Raw genomic sequence first — 12991 nt, forward strand, 5'->3', positions numbered from 1 at the left:
AACGCTATCCACATTGCTGCCTCCAGCCAGGCAGGTCTTTGAGTTTGGGCTCCAAGAAGCTCTGCAGTCCCTGGGGAGCTGCGTTCAGCCTCCTCATCCCTGGGGGATGCTGGGACACAAGTGCCAGGGAGCGCATGATACGCTGCCCAAGCCTGGGGCCAAGTCCACACTGGTGAGCCGACATACAGGTGTGCACCCTCATCATGGGTGGCAGGTAAGAAGTCGAGAGATGCATGCTCAGCACATAACACAGATAAGCTCAGGTGGGTTTCTTTGCAGGTACTAAAGCACCACTCACAAACATGGTAGCTCAAAGTTGCATCGCTTACACCAAGCAAATAATAACTTATTTAAAAAAAAAACCACAAACAAACAGATATTGATAGCCTAGCTTTGTGGGTGTTTTAAGGATGAGGAATTGTTGGCAGTTTTCAGGTCTTAATTTCTAAATGAAGTGGCGTGACTTCCAGATTTTTAAAAGTTATTACTACTTTTGCACAGAAATAACTAGGTTCATATTGTGCTCAGTAAGAACAGCATTATGCTTCAACGGTTGTCTTCCTTCAGGATCAGCTTTCCTGTTGCCTTGAGTGCACTATTGTGCCTGCATATGGAATAATCTCCCTGCCTAAGCCCCATATCCCATCCCTGTGCCCTCGCCTCCGGCTTTTCTTTGGGGCTGTCCATGGAAGTTAGGAATACTGCTTCGAGATCAAACTGAACAAAACGCAAAAATCAACCTGCCTCCATTGTACCTCTCTCTTTCGAGAGCATGCTCTGAGTGCCAACAGGGTCCTGCCCCTCTGGAGGACTACACTGTGCTAGCTTCTCAGCTGTACTAGAAAAGGGCCAACATGTCCATGCCTGAGAAACCTTTGAACAGAAGCAGAGGCACGGCTCTGGATTCTTGGAGACTGTGAAATACAGCATTTCTTGGGATGGACAGAAGCTGAGCTATTGTTTTAAGAGTCCTAGTTTAAGCATTTTTGTCTGTATTAGTTTGCTTTTTGGTCTGAAAACATGTAGTGGGTCTTGAAGGAGCATAATTCTCAGTCCAACAGAAGAAGGCAAGAGTAAAGTGGCTTAAAATCATCACTGTCCTCACTGGACTGCATGTCGCCTGAAGTAATCTATATAGTTTATTAGCTTTGGATGTGGGGATGCTGCCGAGTTACAGTAATGTTTCCTGTCTTCTGGAAGAGCAGCGTTGCCCAGATCCGTGCTATTTGCACATCTGCTGTGCTCCATCTAATCAAGCTCCTCAGAGCCCTCCAAAGCACTTTCTAGTGTTTGCTTCACCCACAACTGGAAACTTTACATCCTATTTTATGTCACAGTAACTCTTTCTACTATAGCTTTTCTAGGAAAAGTCAAGCAGCATTACGTTTCTGCCCCCAGTCCATATGGGCAGTAAATTTTTATTTTATTGAGCATTAAAGTAGCCATATCCTGTGGCACCCTAAGATTATTGGAGGTTTCACTAGTAAAGCAGGATGGTGGGAGGTTATTTCATTTTTGCTCTTCTCAGGGAATAAAAAGCTAATGGAAAAGCCATCTTTTGGCTTCCTGCTTGGGCCAAATGGTAGTTCAAGAAACATCATGAGCACAAACTGATTTTCAAGCAGGTGAAATAGCTGTAGTCTACAGAAGAATATTGCTGAGTAGTTTATTCCACAGATTTAAGGATTTTAGGATAAACTTTTAAGGGGTCTGGAAGCCTACTGCAAGCAGAATTTCATTTATTATTTACCAAAAGAGTTGAAACTCTCGGGTATTCATTAGGAGAGAGGAATTGTACAGGCTGTTCAAATATTCTCTCTGTGGTGTTAGAAGTGCAGATACAACAGGCTCCTGCTATCAAAAGAGAACACTAAAACTTGTAGGATAAGATAAACAAATCTAGATAATAGGTTTGTAAACATAAATAGGCCTTTTAAGACATAAAACATACCTGAAACACTGCTATTTTTGTAAGTCTGACTAATAATCAAATCAATTTTGAAAAAAATGTATTTGAAATTCCTTTTTTAAATTACTAGCACGTGTCAAAACCAACAGAATTTCTTTGGCAAGTCCTAGGTGCTGCAGCCCTTGCTGGACGTACGAATTCCAGTAAGAAACATGAGGATTACTTGGTTTAGTTTCATATCTGGGTTTTACTGGGAGGGAGGGGAAAGGAAAAAGGAAAGAAGGGCATTTTCCTGGATTTGAGTGTGATGAGAAAATCTGGCTTTACTGACTTTCCAGGGACAAAAAACTACTATGATTTCAGACAGCAATGTCTCTTTTATGTTTTTTTCTATTTTTTTGAAAAAAAAGGGAAGTGAAGAGCTGTTTATGTTTTTCCTCCCCCCTCTCTCTCCTCAGGGTTTTTCTTCCAGCATCCAGTTCATTATGAAGTTTCAGAGTGTGCTTTGCAACACTGACTAATGCACTGGATAAAAATACCAAACATTTGATATCTTAGAATAACAAATCAGTTGGGAAGGAGCTTTTCTGCTGCTGTTGCTTCCATCCATGTTATACTTAAAGGGCCACTGCCAAAATAAAAACAAAGACTGTAATTTGTTTGTGGTTTAGGTATATACAATAGAGGAGTTACTGCTAACACTTACTTTCATAGCCTTTAATATGTAAAGGAAGAAAAGTACAGAAGAAGTTCTTATCCCAAAACATAAGGTAACTCAGCCAATTCACAGAAAAGGATATGAAAAGGAGTGCAGTTTTTTGTTCAAAACACAAATTTAAAAAAACCTAATACTGAGAACACAATGTGAGCAAAATGCCCATTTTTTTTTCCTGTAGCATCTTGAAAACAGCAAGGCCAGAAGGTTTGGGTTGGTGCTGCCTTTGGGTTGGTGATGACTAACAGACCACTAGCATTGTTCTGTAATCTAATAAAAAAGTAGAATATGTTTGAAAATGTTCCTGTTGGATAATGAGGAACACCCAAAAGTTTGTTCAGCATGTGGCAAGCTTTTATGGTTGGTTGTGAACCTGTGTGACCTGACAACATCAGTTTGCAGTTGATAATACAGGAGAACCTTAACTCAGTTGATAATACAGGAGAACCTTAACTCTATGCAGAATCTGATGTCTGCAGAGGGCTGTTGCTCTCTTTGCATCGTTCTGTGAAGTCCTACCCACGGACCACTTCAGCTGCCATATAAAGTGTTTGTTCCTACCCAATGAACATTTAGCACCAAAAATACAGTGGGTAGATGCGGGTGATAAATCAAACACAAGAAACGAGTGCTAAAGTGTTGGTCTGCAGGATAAGGAATACTGTAAATCAGTAATCTAACTTTTCTTTTTGCAATTATCACTGCTAAAGGGAACAGTAAGGAGAGGTTTGTAGGAGGATGAGGCAGTTTTCGGAGGAGGTTCCTCCATGAGCGACAGGCAGCATAAGGAACAGCACATCAGTGCTTTTTTGAAAATCAGAGGTGCTGCAGTAGGCTAACCAGAACTGTGAATCAACCAGGACATGGCCAAACAACAGCCTAAATGCTAGCGGGGCAGCCTGTGACAGATCTTGAAAACGAAGACATGCAGCTCGTTTTTCACGTAGTAGGCAACAAGGAGCGAGTGGCAAGACCATGCAAGGGGTGGTTACAACAACAGGCTAGGAAAATGATCTTTGCAGAGACATTGCAAATGGATATCAGCAGGAGAAAATTACCCTGTCAAGATAAGATGAAAAGGTGTTTCGTAATCCTAACATGAATCTAGATGTGGATGGCCAGGGAAAGACTGTATTTTGAAGATGTTTCTTTCAAAACATCTTTAAGAATTAAACAAAGCCAGGACATGAGGACACAGAGTAAAAACCAAATCCCAGGATACAGCTAAGTTACCAGTTTAAATGCTGTGCAGATTAAGGATACTCCAGTATCATGTTGCAAGAAGTTCTAAACTCTGTAAAAAAAATAAAGAAACCGAACAGGGTAGGAACCTAAATTCTGAGACCCGATGTGAAAGTCAGATTCAGTGGTTCTCAGAGTGACACTTGAGGGTTTTTGTGGGCAATGGTGGTCAGAGATGGGGTTCTTTTGTTGGCCTTTGTGTCTCACCAATTTTCGTCTTCCACATCCTGCAGCCTTTCTTTATTTTGTTCTGCACAATCACCCTGAATGTGTGAAATCCATAGCATCAGATTATCATGTAACAGCTGCAGTCCAAGTATTCCCACTAGTCAAAGTGTAGAGCAAACAAATAAATCTGTACTAAAGAAGGTAGTTGAATTATTTCTCACAAAAAAGTTTACCAAAAATATGGGGTAGAGGGAAAAGAGAAGATCCCCTGGGTCCTGAAGGTGGGAAAAGAAAGTTCTTCAAGAGGACACCCTGCAAGAACAGAGTGGAGGAGACCCAGGGAAGGATGGTGTCATAGAAGCCAGGGGGAGGATAAGCTAACAGAAAGAGCAACATCAAGGTGCTGGTTTCTAGATTCAGTCATGGAGGAATTGAACTGTCCCTCCTAGTTCTCCTGCAGAGCTGTTTGGCAGGACCCACTAACTCAGGGGACTGAAACCTGCGGATATTTTTCAGCAGAGCACTGGAGCAGGGCTTGCCAACTGGCAAGCCACAAAGCTTGCAGTCAATGTGTGTGCTTTCTCTGAAATACTTCTGCGTGGCAGCAGTGCTAGTCTTACTCCTGGTACTGTTAAAAGCCAAAAGAATTACTGGAAGAGCTATTCAAACTAAAGTTGAGGTTGACTTCAATTAATGTATAGTGAAAAATACTTCAGCAGAGGAATCAAGGGTTGAAGGGGTTGCCTAGAGAAGACAAGGTAGCAAAGGGCCTGGCTTGCCTCTTAGAGACAAGCATGGTGGTAATGTAACTTTTTACCTTCTGTGAGAGAGAGCTATGGTTCTGCAGTGGAGCTGTTTTGCTTGGCGGTTGACTCATCTTCTGAGCAACTTTGTCCTCTGCTGGGTTGGGGTGGAACAATGGAATACAGTAGAAACAACACTAACCAGCACAGATTGAGGGAGTGCAGATCATCAGCAGCAGAAAGCTGCTGAACCAGTGTTGAAGGTAATGCTGCTGGACATCCCTGGTAGCCCGAGGTAGCAGAGTTTGTCTTGAAGTCTCTGCAGCGTGACCTCACAGAGCACATCAAGAAAGGCCCACGCTCAGTGTGAGGGTTTCAGAAATTCATCTTCATTTCTAGAATTTTGAACAGTGTGTGTTATTTCCTTCAACCACTTCACATCGTACACTTCGCGGCTCCTGTTGCTGGGGCGGGAATGTGCCAAATCCTGCCCATTGTGCGTAAGCTAAGAGGGTAACCATGAGAGCAGCTCTTCACTCATCACTGGATCCTAAAGCGCTCCTCTGAGAAAGAAAATAACCCAGGTTACCTTGCAGAAGATGAAGAGCTGAGACAGGACATCGGGGTGGTCTTGTTTCTCTTGACCGAACTAGAAGAAATCAGTATGATCGACAAAACCATGTGTATCGTAGATATAGTTACACTCGAGTTCATTTTCCTGTAATGTAACAGTGTGGATTTGGCTGCTCTTTACAGGCATGAATAACCGTGAAGTCTTGGAGCAAGTAGAACGTGGTTATCGGATGCCGTGTCCCCAGGACTGTCCCATCTCCTTGCACGAGCTTATGATCCACTGCTGGAAAAAAGACCCAGAGGAGCGTCCAACTTTCGAATATTTGCAGGGTTTCCTTGAAGACTACTTCACCGCAACAGAACCCCAGTACCAGCCCGGTGACAACCTGTAAATCCCTGGTCTCCAGACACAGTCATGAATTACCGGGTGTTTCTCGGCCCTGCCCCACCTGTCCTTCAGCTTCCAACTCCGTGATCGGCTTCTCCAGAGTGCAGCATCTTCCAGCACCACCGTGCGCAGGAGGGGCTGAAGCTGGGAACTTCCGCAGCCCTTGCCTACAACCACTTGTCCTAATAATCTGAATGTCCTGGATGAAAGGGAGAAAGACTCCAAAACTTCATTGTATTGATGTTACGTAAACTGCGAAACCTCTGTTCATTGTAAATAGTAACTCAGTGCCAATAACTGATCCTAGCGCTTTCCTTTTTTTAAAACGCAAAACCTGTGTGATTTTAACTAGTCTTCTCCTGATTCAACTAAAAGTATTATTTTCCAGAAGTGGCCTCTTTGTCTAAAACATTTTTTTTCATGTTTTAACAAATAAAAAAAAAAAATCAGGACAGGTGTTTGGTTTTTTGCTTTTTTATATATAAAATATATATAATATATATACATACGTGTACATACAGTATATGGGTGCTATTGCAGAGGAGACTCATTTGGAACTGAATGAACCCTGCTGCAGCAGTACCCAGAAAGCGATAATTTTACTGCAGACATGAAAACACTGGTGGGATTCTGAAAGCCAGTGATCTAATTTTTGGCTTTTGCCAAGCATGATTTTTTTAAATTGGATTGCACTTTTTGTTTATGATTATGTACCTGTAGATGGTTGTAACTTTGCTCTTTCAGGAATCATGTGCTGTATTTACAGTAATGTTTCCAATGTTTGACAAGTGTGTGATGATTTGTTCTTGAAATTAAAACGAACATATTTAAAGCAAGAAAACTACACCATCGCCGTTTGAACTGGAAAATGGAAACTGCAAGGAATTCTTGTATGAAAACATGTATACTGAAACGTTTCGAAAAGATTTATTAAACAGTGTAACCACATTCACATGGTCTGAAAAATCGTAGCATTTTAGCCATGTCCACCTGCTAAACTGTTGGTCATGCAACTAGGATTTTTCTGTTTTATGTGTAACATTTTTCCATTGTAAAATAAGTGTGTTAAATGTCCTGTACTGCTAATGAAATTACTTTCTTTATGTCTGCAAGTTCTCCAGTGGAATTACTATGCACTTCTTTACATTTCATGGAGGATGCACAGAACAAAGTATTACCTTTTCAGTTGTCTGTACCAGCCTTGAGTTACTTACGTTTAACCAAAAAAAAAAAAAAAAAAAAAAATTCCTTTCTATTTCTATTGAGTTTTTAATACTGAGTTGCAAATTTTAAAGTCTTAATTACATTTTGTTATGGTTTATTTGCAAGTTTACATTTTAAAACTGTTTAACTTTCTTAATTTAGTAATTAAAAACCAGAGCATTTTACATTTGGATAGTTGTTCTTTTGTTTCAACTGTGGAGGTAATGGTGGAGATGAGATATAAACTCAAAGGGGTGTCTTGCCATTTGGGACATCATATTTCATAGGAGTATGCAGACCAGTTACCTGTGGGACATCATTTTCCAAATTATGAAGGTAATATGTTCTTAAACCGCTGGAGTTCAACTGTAAGGAAGGTGGTTGAATGCAGAGCTAGTCTCTCATTTCCCTGTTCTACAAGCAGTTTATTCTGTAGTAGTTCTGTTGCGTTTAACGTGAATACTTTTACATTTACAAGTGTTGCAGGAAAAGATTTTCTATGCCTTGTATCGCTGTTATTGCTTTAAAATGTTGCAGCCAAGTAAGACTTCCTGATAGTTGAAACTTTTTTTAAATTATTTGATACTTAGATGGTGAATTCATATTCTGAATATTCACACATTTTCTAAAAAGAACCTTTTTCCATTCCTGAGAACTAACCCAATAATGAATTGAGATTCAGAGAACAAATCATCGTCGTCGTTTTAATATTTTCTATAGGAAACATTGACTGAAAATCCTCTTGCAAAGGAAGGTTCCACACTTAGCCTTTCTCGAAGCGTGAATTTATATGGCAATGTTGCTTGTTACCAGATTTCCATGATAAATTGGTTAACGTTTTACATGTAGAGTCTATAAGTAATGTTATGTACATGCTATATTCAATGTTGCTGTACCTGTAGCTGTGGAGTACTGAAGAGGCCGTAATTCTGGCTGGACTTTTAGCTTCCTCTTAGTACTTACAAAGCGAGTTGTGGTCCTCTTTTTCACACAGCTACCCCCCTGCCTTAAAACATCATCCACTGAACTGAGGACTCCGTAGTAACTCCGCGGGCTGGCCAAGCCAAAATGTCACCTCCTCAGCCCAGCGCTCACTGGCAAAGCACGGCCATTCTGCCAAGTTGCTTAGCAGCATTTGCTGTGCCACAAACTTACGTACAGTTTCCATCTGTAATGCAGGATGAGCCTAAAACATCAGTCTCACCTATATTTCTTGTTGGAAGTAAGACTCGGATGGGGCGTTGTTGGGGTTTGATGGCCTTTATTTCTGACTCTGGGGTTTGTTGTTTCTTGTACGGCATTCGGTCTATGAGTACCATGTTGGTCCCTGCCGCATCTCTGCCTGCAGCTGGCTTGTGTGCAGACTGGTGCCGCTGTTGAGTGGCAAGTCCAGACCATTTCTCATCGGTAGCTCTTCTGCTTCTTTTTCTTAATGTTGGGAGTTTTGTTGTTTGGGTTTTTTAATCTCTCAAATAAAAACATTAGCAAAAATATAAACAAGGTTGTTAGCATTTTTGCTATAAATTAATGAAAACCTTTTCTTAAGCACCGTGTATACACCACAAATAGCTGTGTGGTGACTGTAAAAGTTGAATTATCAGATTCAAAATCTCCTGTTCCCTCCAATTTTATTTTTTTTAATGTAAGGCTAAATAAATCCTATTCAGATAAAAACAATTGGCCAAACACTCCCCTCACCTGCCGCCCTGACTCCCAACCGATCCATGGTGCCGTGGCGAAGTTCCAGAGAAGGCGATCTGCTGGCATCCGAAAGGACTCCGCGACCTGACCCAGGCATCTCTAGGCCAAGCTTAATCCGACACCAGTCCCAGGAAGAATGGCAGGTGGAAATGCTACACTGCTGCGAAAGGGACGGTTAGTAGGATTAACGTCTGTTAACAGGTTTCTGTGGGAAGGAAACGACCTGAGCCTTGGTGGGTCCTCGAAATGGTCCAGAGTTGGTCAAAGGCCCTAGCATGACGTTCTGCAAACAGTGCTCGACTTAGTTCTTTGTGACACTCTGGTTGTGATTTAATTACGGCTGTAGAAAAGCAAAGTAAATGCAAAAGAGAAAAGTGATTAACTGCTAAAATTGCAACAATAATCATAAATGGAAAATCAGTCTCCAGTGCGAGTGTTTCTCCTGAAGCCTCTAGCCTCTGAAGAGCTACCTGCAGACCAAGAAGGCGGATTGCTAAATGAATTTGACCTTGCCACGTAACTTCAAGGTGAGTGGGAAGTTGCTGAGATCTATTTGAATAGGCACCATCCTTTTCTCAAATACTGCAATAAAAAAATGCAGTAGACTAATGAATGCTACCACATTGCACCCGAGGGGTTTACGGGCCTCGCATGAGGCTGAGCCCAAGCATGCAAGAGCTATTAGGAGATACACAGTAGCTCTTCTAATGCGTAGACAATATTCATTCATCAAAGAAGGCTTTTCCTGTCTAATGGGAAATTACCACCAGCAGTGCAGACAAAAGGATATTTATTTTCTCTAATCGTGTCAGTTTGAGGGTCTGTCTGTCTTGCAAGAATAATTGAAGTCTGTTTGTAGCTCAGAAATCTCATTGTGTTCTGCAGTCTTGGTAAGCAGTGATTATAATTTCCTGTGACTCATACACGGGGAAATTTTATCACTGACGGGGCTCCTGTCGGTCGGGGCAGCACTCCCTGCCATCTTAACTGAAGAAGGGGGCACTTCAGTTCTGGGTTTTCCTGCACAGACCAAACCAGAGCCCACGTTCTTTCAGCAGAAAAGGGAAAGAGGCACCTTGCCAGGATGCCGCTGGCGCAGGGCATCAGTCTGTCTTTCCCAGTGCTTCTGAATTTGTCGGGAGAGCCTCTGACAGCTAAAGCCAGCTCACTGAGATTCGTTTGAGTATTAGAGGGGAAATGCTCGTTTCACCTAAGTCTGTGACATATTTTCTGTTGACTTTTAATACAGTGTTCTTGTGTTTGTGTGTGTGTGTGTGTGTGTGTGTGTATGTATCTATATCTCAAAATGCAATTCACACACAAAAACATCTATACCTGCACCAACATCAATCCATCTCCTTGTATTCCTCCCCTGCAGCTGAACGCTGAACGAAAATGTAAGACCAGGACGTGAGCAGATTAGAGGACAAAACGGTGTTAACAACAAAAGAGCGTCTCTTTTTTTTTTTTCCTTCCCTTTTTTTTTTCCCCTGGCTCCCACTACATGCTCAGTTATAACCCCAGTTCCTGGGCCGGGAGAGCGGTAGGTAGCGGCAAGTTCTGCTGCCGCAGCCCGGTGATGCTGGGGCTCTCTGGCTACAGCAAAGAGCAACCTGCAGTGGATTTCAAAGTCGGGGGGGGGGAAACCATTGCTCCCGAGGGCTTGGCTGCAGCTTGGGGCCTGTGGTGTGAGCGCGCAGGAGGGCTGCAAGGGGAGAAGAGTGCCCTGCCAGGAAAATCAGGTCATGAGCTGGTGAGCTGTGCATCGCGTCGGGTACGGGGAGATCCAAAGGCTGCAGCAACAGCTGTGCTCGCAGCGCCTGTGTTTCGCTGCATGCGGGGATTTGGGTGATCAGATTAGAGCAGGCTGGTGAGCCTCAACTGCGGTTTCTGTTACCAAGTGTAAATATCTTCTCTGTCATGGGGCGAGTGCATTCGAGATGGGGGAAAAAAATCTCAGGACTGGTGTGCCTGTGACTGGAGAGCAAGTGTTGCGTCTGCCCGGCCAGGCCAGATGGGAGTTTGATCGTTCGGCTCATTGTTGGGAATAACTCAGCATTAAACCCTGTGAATAGCTAAAAGGGCAAAGAGCAAAGAAATGAGATTATCTCCTTCCTCTACGGCCGGGCTAGAGCTTGCCGAGGGCTCTGGTTTGCTTTTTTGTACATCAGCTTTTGTTGCTGAGCCCCAGCAACCAGGGTCTTGTGGAGTTTGCTCAGCCACTTATTGTCAGCTTCACACAAAACCCCTGAGCCCTGTGATGGATGGATTTTCATCTGGAAAAAAAGAAAAAAAAGAAAGAAGGCTGCAGGGAAGCTTTCTGACCATGGCGTAGACTCACTCGCTGACCCTGGGGCTCACCGTGATGCCGGCGGCCTGCCCGAAAGCCCTGCCGTCCCCAACGCTGTATTCACTGCCGCCGTCCAGGCTCTGGGCTGACTTCCAGCCCCCCTGCGCTGCTGGATTTCCCCAGCTAGCAGCTCCCACCAGGACAGGAAGGGTCCCTGCTGCTGGGGAAGGGGTGCGGTGGTCCCAGCGCATCCCTCTGGTCACTGGGGCCGTCCCTGTCGTGGGGCCAGGGTCCCGGGAGGGAACGGCGATGCAGAAGGGGCCTGCGGCTTCCCTGGATGCCCCTTTGCCTCCCGGAGCTGCCGCGCTCCTGGCCATCGGCCGCGGCTCGGGCATGGCTGTGCGTAGCTTCAGATGGGTCTTGGGGTGACTTGGCGGGGGCTGTCTTGGCACAGCCCACAGTCCCTGGCCCCGGTGACGATGGAGAAGCAGATGCTGACTCCTGCTTTCCTAAAAAAGCTGCAGCAAAGAGCCAAATCGGGAACCGCCTTGCATCTCAGAGGACTAGGCACATTTGATCATACGAGAGCTCCAGCGGTCACTTGAATTCCCATGCCTCCCCGGAGCAGCGCCGCCGCCAGCTGAGCTTCGTGTATGACCTCGTATACATCCCGCGTATACAGCACATACCGCACACTGAACATTTGCATATGTTACACGGCCTTTGTTCCACTTGGGTGGCCCTCTCCTCCCCTTCCCCCTGCCTCTCGCCCCGCGGCTCGCCCACGCAGCTCCCCTCGCGTTATTCTAGACGTGCCGTTTCTGAAGGAACACACATCCCGGTCCTACGGAGAGAGGGGGCTCTGTTAATTGTCAAATGTGGAGTGGGTAATGATCAATGGATGACTAATTGGAAGCAAGGGGGAATAAAATAGGTATTACTTAGCTTCTGCTCTTAATTAAGAGGATGTATAATGCTGTGGGGAAAACCTTAACAAATGGCAGGAGGGTTTTTGTCATTGTGCAACGTTTAATTAGAAGCATTGCACAAGCTACCATCCGGGTACTATTTTCTTTCCTTTCAGGTGCCTCTCCAGGGCATGACTGAAAAATGTCAAAGCAAAAGCCTTAAAATAAACAAGTGGAAAATATTTTTTAGGCAAGTGCCTAGCAATCTAAACAGCAAGACGTGAAAGAAAGCCCCAGTTTCCCTCGTCGCGCAAAAGCAGCAAGGGGCAAGCCAAACACAGAGCACTGGAGTGGGAGTGTCGTGTGCGTTACGCTGAGGCAGATGGGATTAAATGCTCATTGCAAGGTCTCCAGATGAATCCACAGCACCAATGTTCAAAGTGGAGCAACGTGACAGCACTTTATTTCAGCAGTTCATCATTTGGAAGCAAAAACTTTAATGATTTAGTACTCCGAATGTATAGATGCAGTAGAAAATACAAGAAGTGGCACTCAATATTGACATTATCTTCCTAATCAAAAAAGAAATAACACAAGGACTAGAAACCACTTTTTTATAAAAAAGCTCCATGTTAGCTGCCTTGCCAATGAAAACACTAGTCCTGCACTTGAATATTAATCTGCACTTTCTATGACGGGCCCAATGTGACGCATCACATTCTGCTTGTAAATAACGTGTGAATGAGATAGTAACTTTAAAGAGTTCAGAGTTTCATCCGGCTTTTCAGCGAAGTCAGTAGGAAGGCTTCAGAAACATAAAACAGGCCTTCAGAAAGCACTTAGGACAGCCTCGGTTTCGGGGACCGGGGAGGCTTTTGAAATGCCGAAATAAACTTGGAGATCTATGTGCTACGTTTCCTAATCCAAAAACGAGTTCATTGATAGCAGTTTCTACAACTTTGTGGGAGGGTACTTAGGTTTGTGCTGGACCTCATCTTTGCTTTGAAACCCACTCAGCAGACAGTGCTGTTAACACAGCTGGCAGAGAACGCCTTTCATGTGGGATTTGGGTTTTTTTCTCTTTGTCAGGCTGCTAAGAAAGTACGTGAAGCTCAAGGGAGAGGAACTGCTCTGAGTACCTGCTGGTTTCT

General features: G+C 43.9%; 1 protein-coding gene across 4 annotated transcripts in view; it reads left to right on the forward strand.

Annotated features, from left to right (window-relative positions):
• Positions 1 to 8432, forward strand: part of FYN (FYN proto-oncogene, Src family tyrosine kinase) — a 144344-nt gene extending 135912 nt beyond the window's left edge. For 3 of the 4 annotated variants that reach the window (XM_075414197.1, XM_075414196.1, XM_075414195.1), the window contains one exon: positions 5534 to 8432. In XM_075414197.1, the coding sequence (XP_075270312.1) occupies positions 5534 to 5742 (209 nt within the window). In that variant the 3' untranslated portion in view covers positions 5743 to 8432. The remainder of the gene's footprint in view (positions 1 to 5533) is intronic. The other variant, XM_075414194.1, reaches the window with a different exon arrangement.
• Positions 8433 to 12991: the final 4559 nt, after the last annotated feature.

The sequence above is a fragment of the Opisthocomus hoazin genome, chromosome 2 (assembly GCF_030867145.1).
Source record: "Opisthocomus hoazin isolate bOpiHoa1 chromosome 2, bOpiHoa1.hap1, whole genome shotgun sequence".
In the NCBI taxonomy this organism is placed as follows: domain Eukaryota; kingdom Metazoa; phylum Chordata; class Aves; order Opisthocomiformes; family Opisthocomidae; genus Opisthocomus; species Opisthocomus hoazin.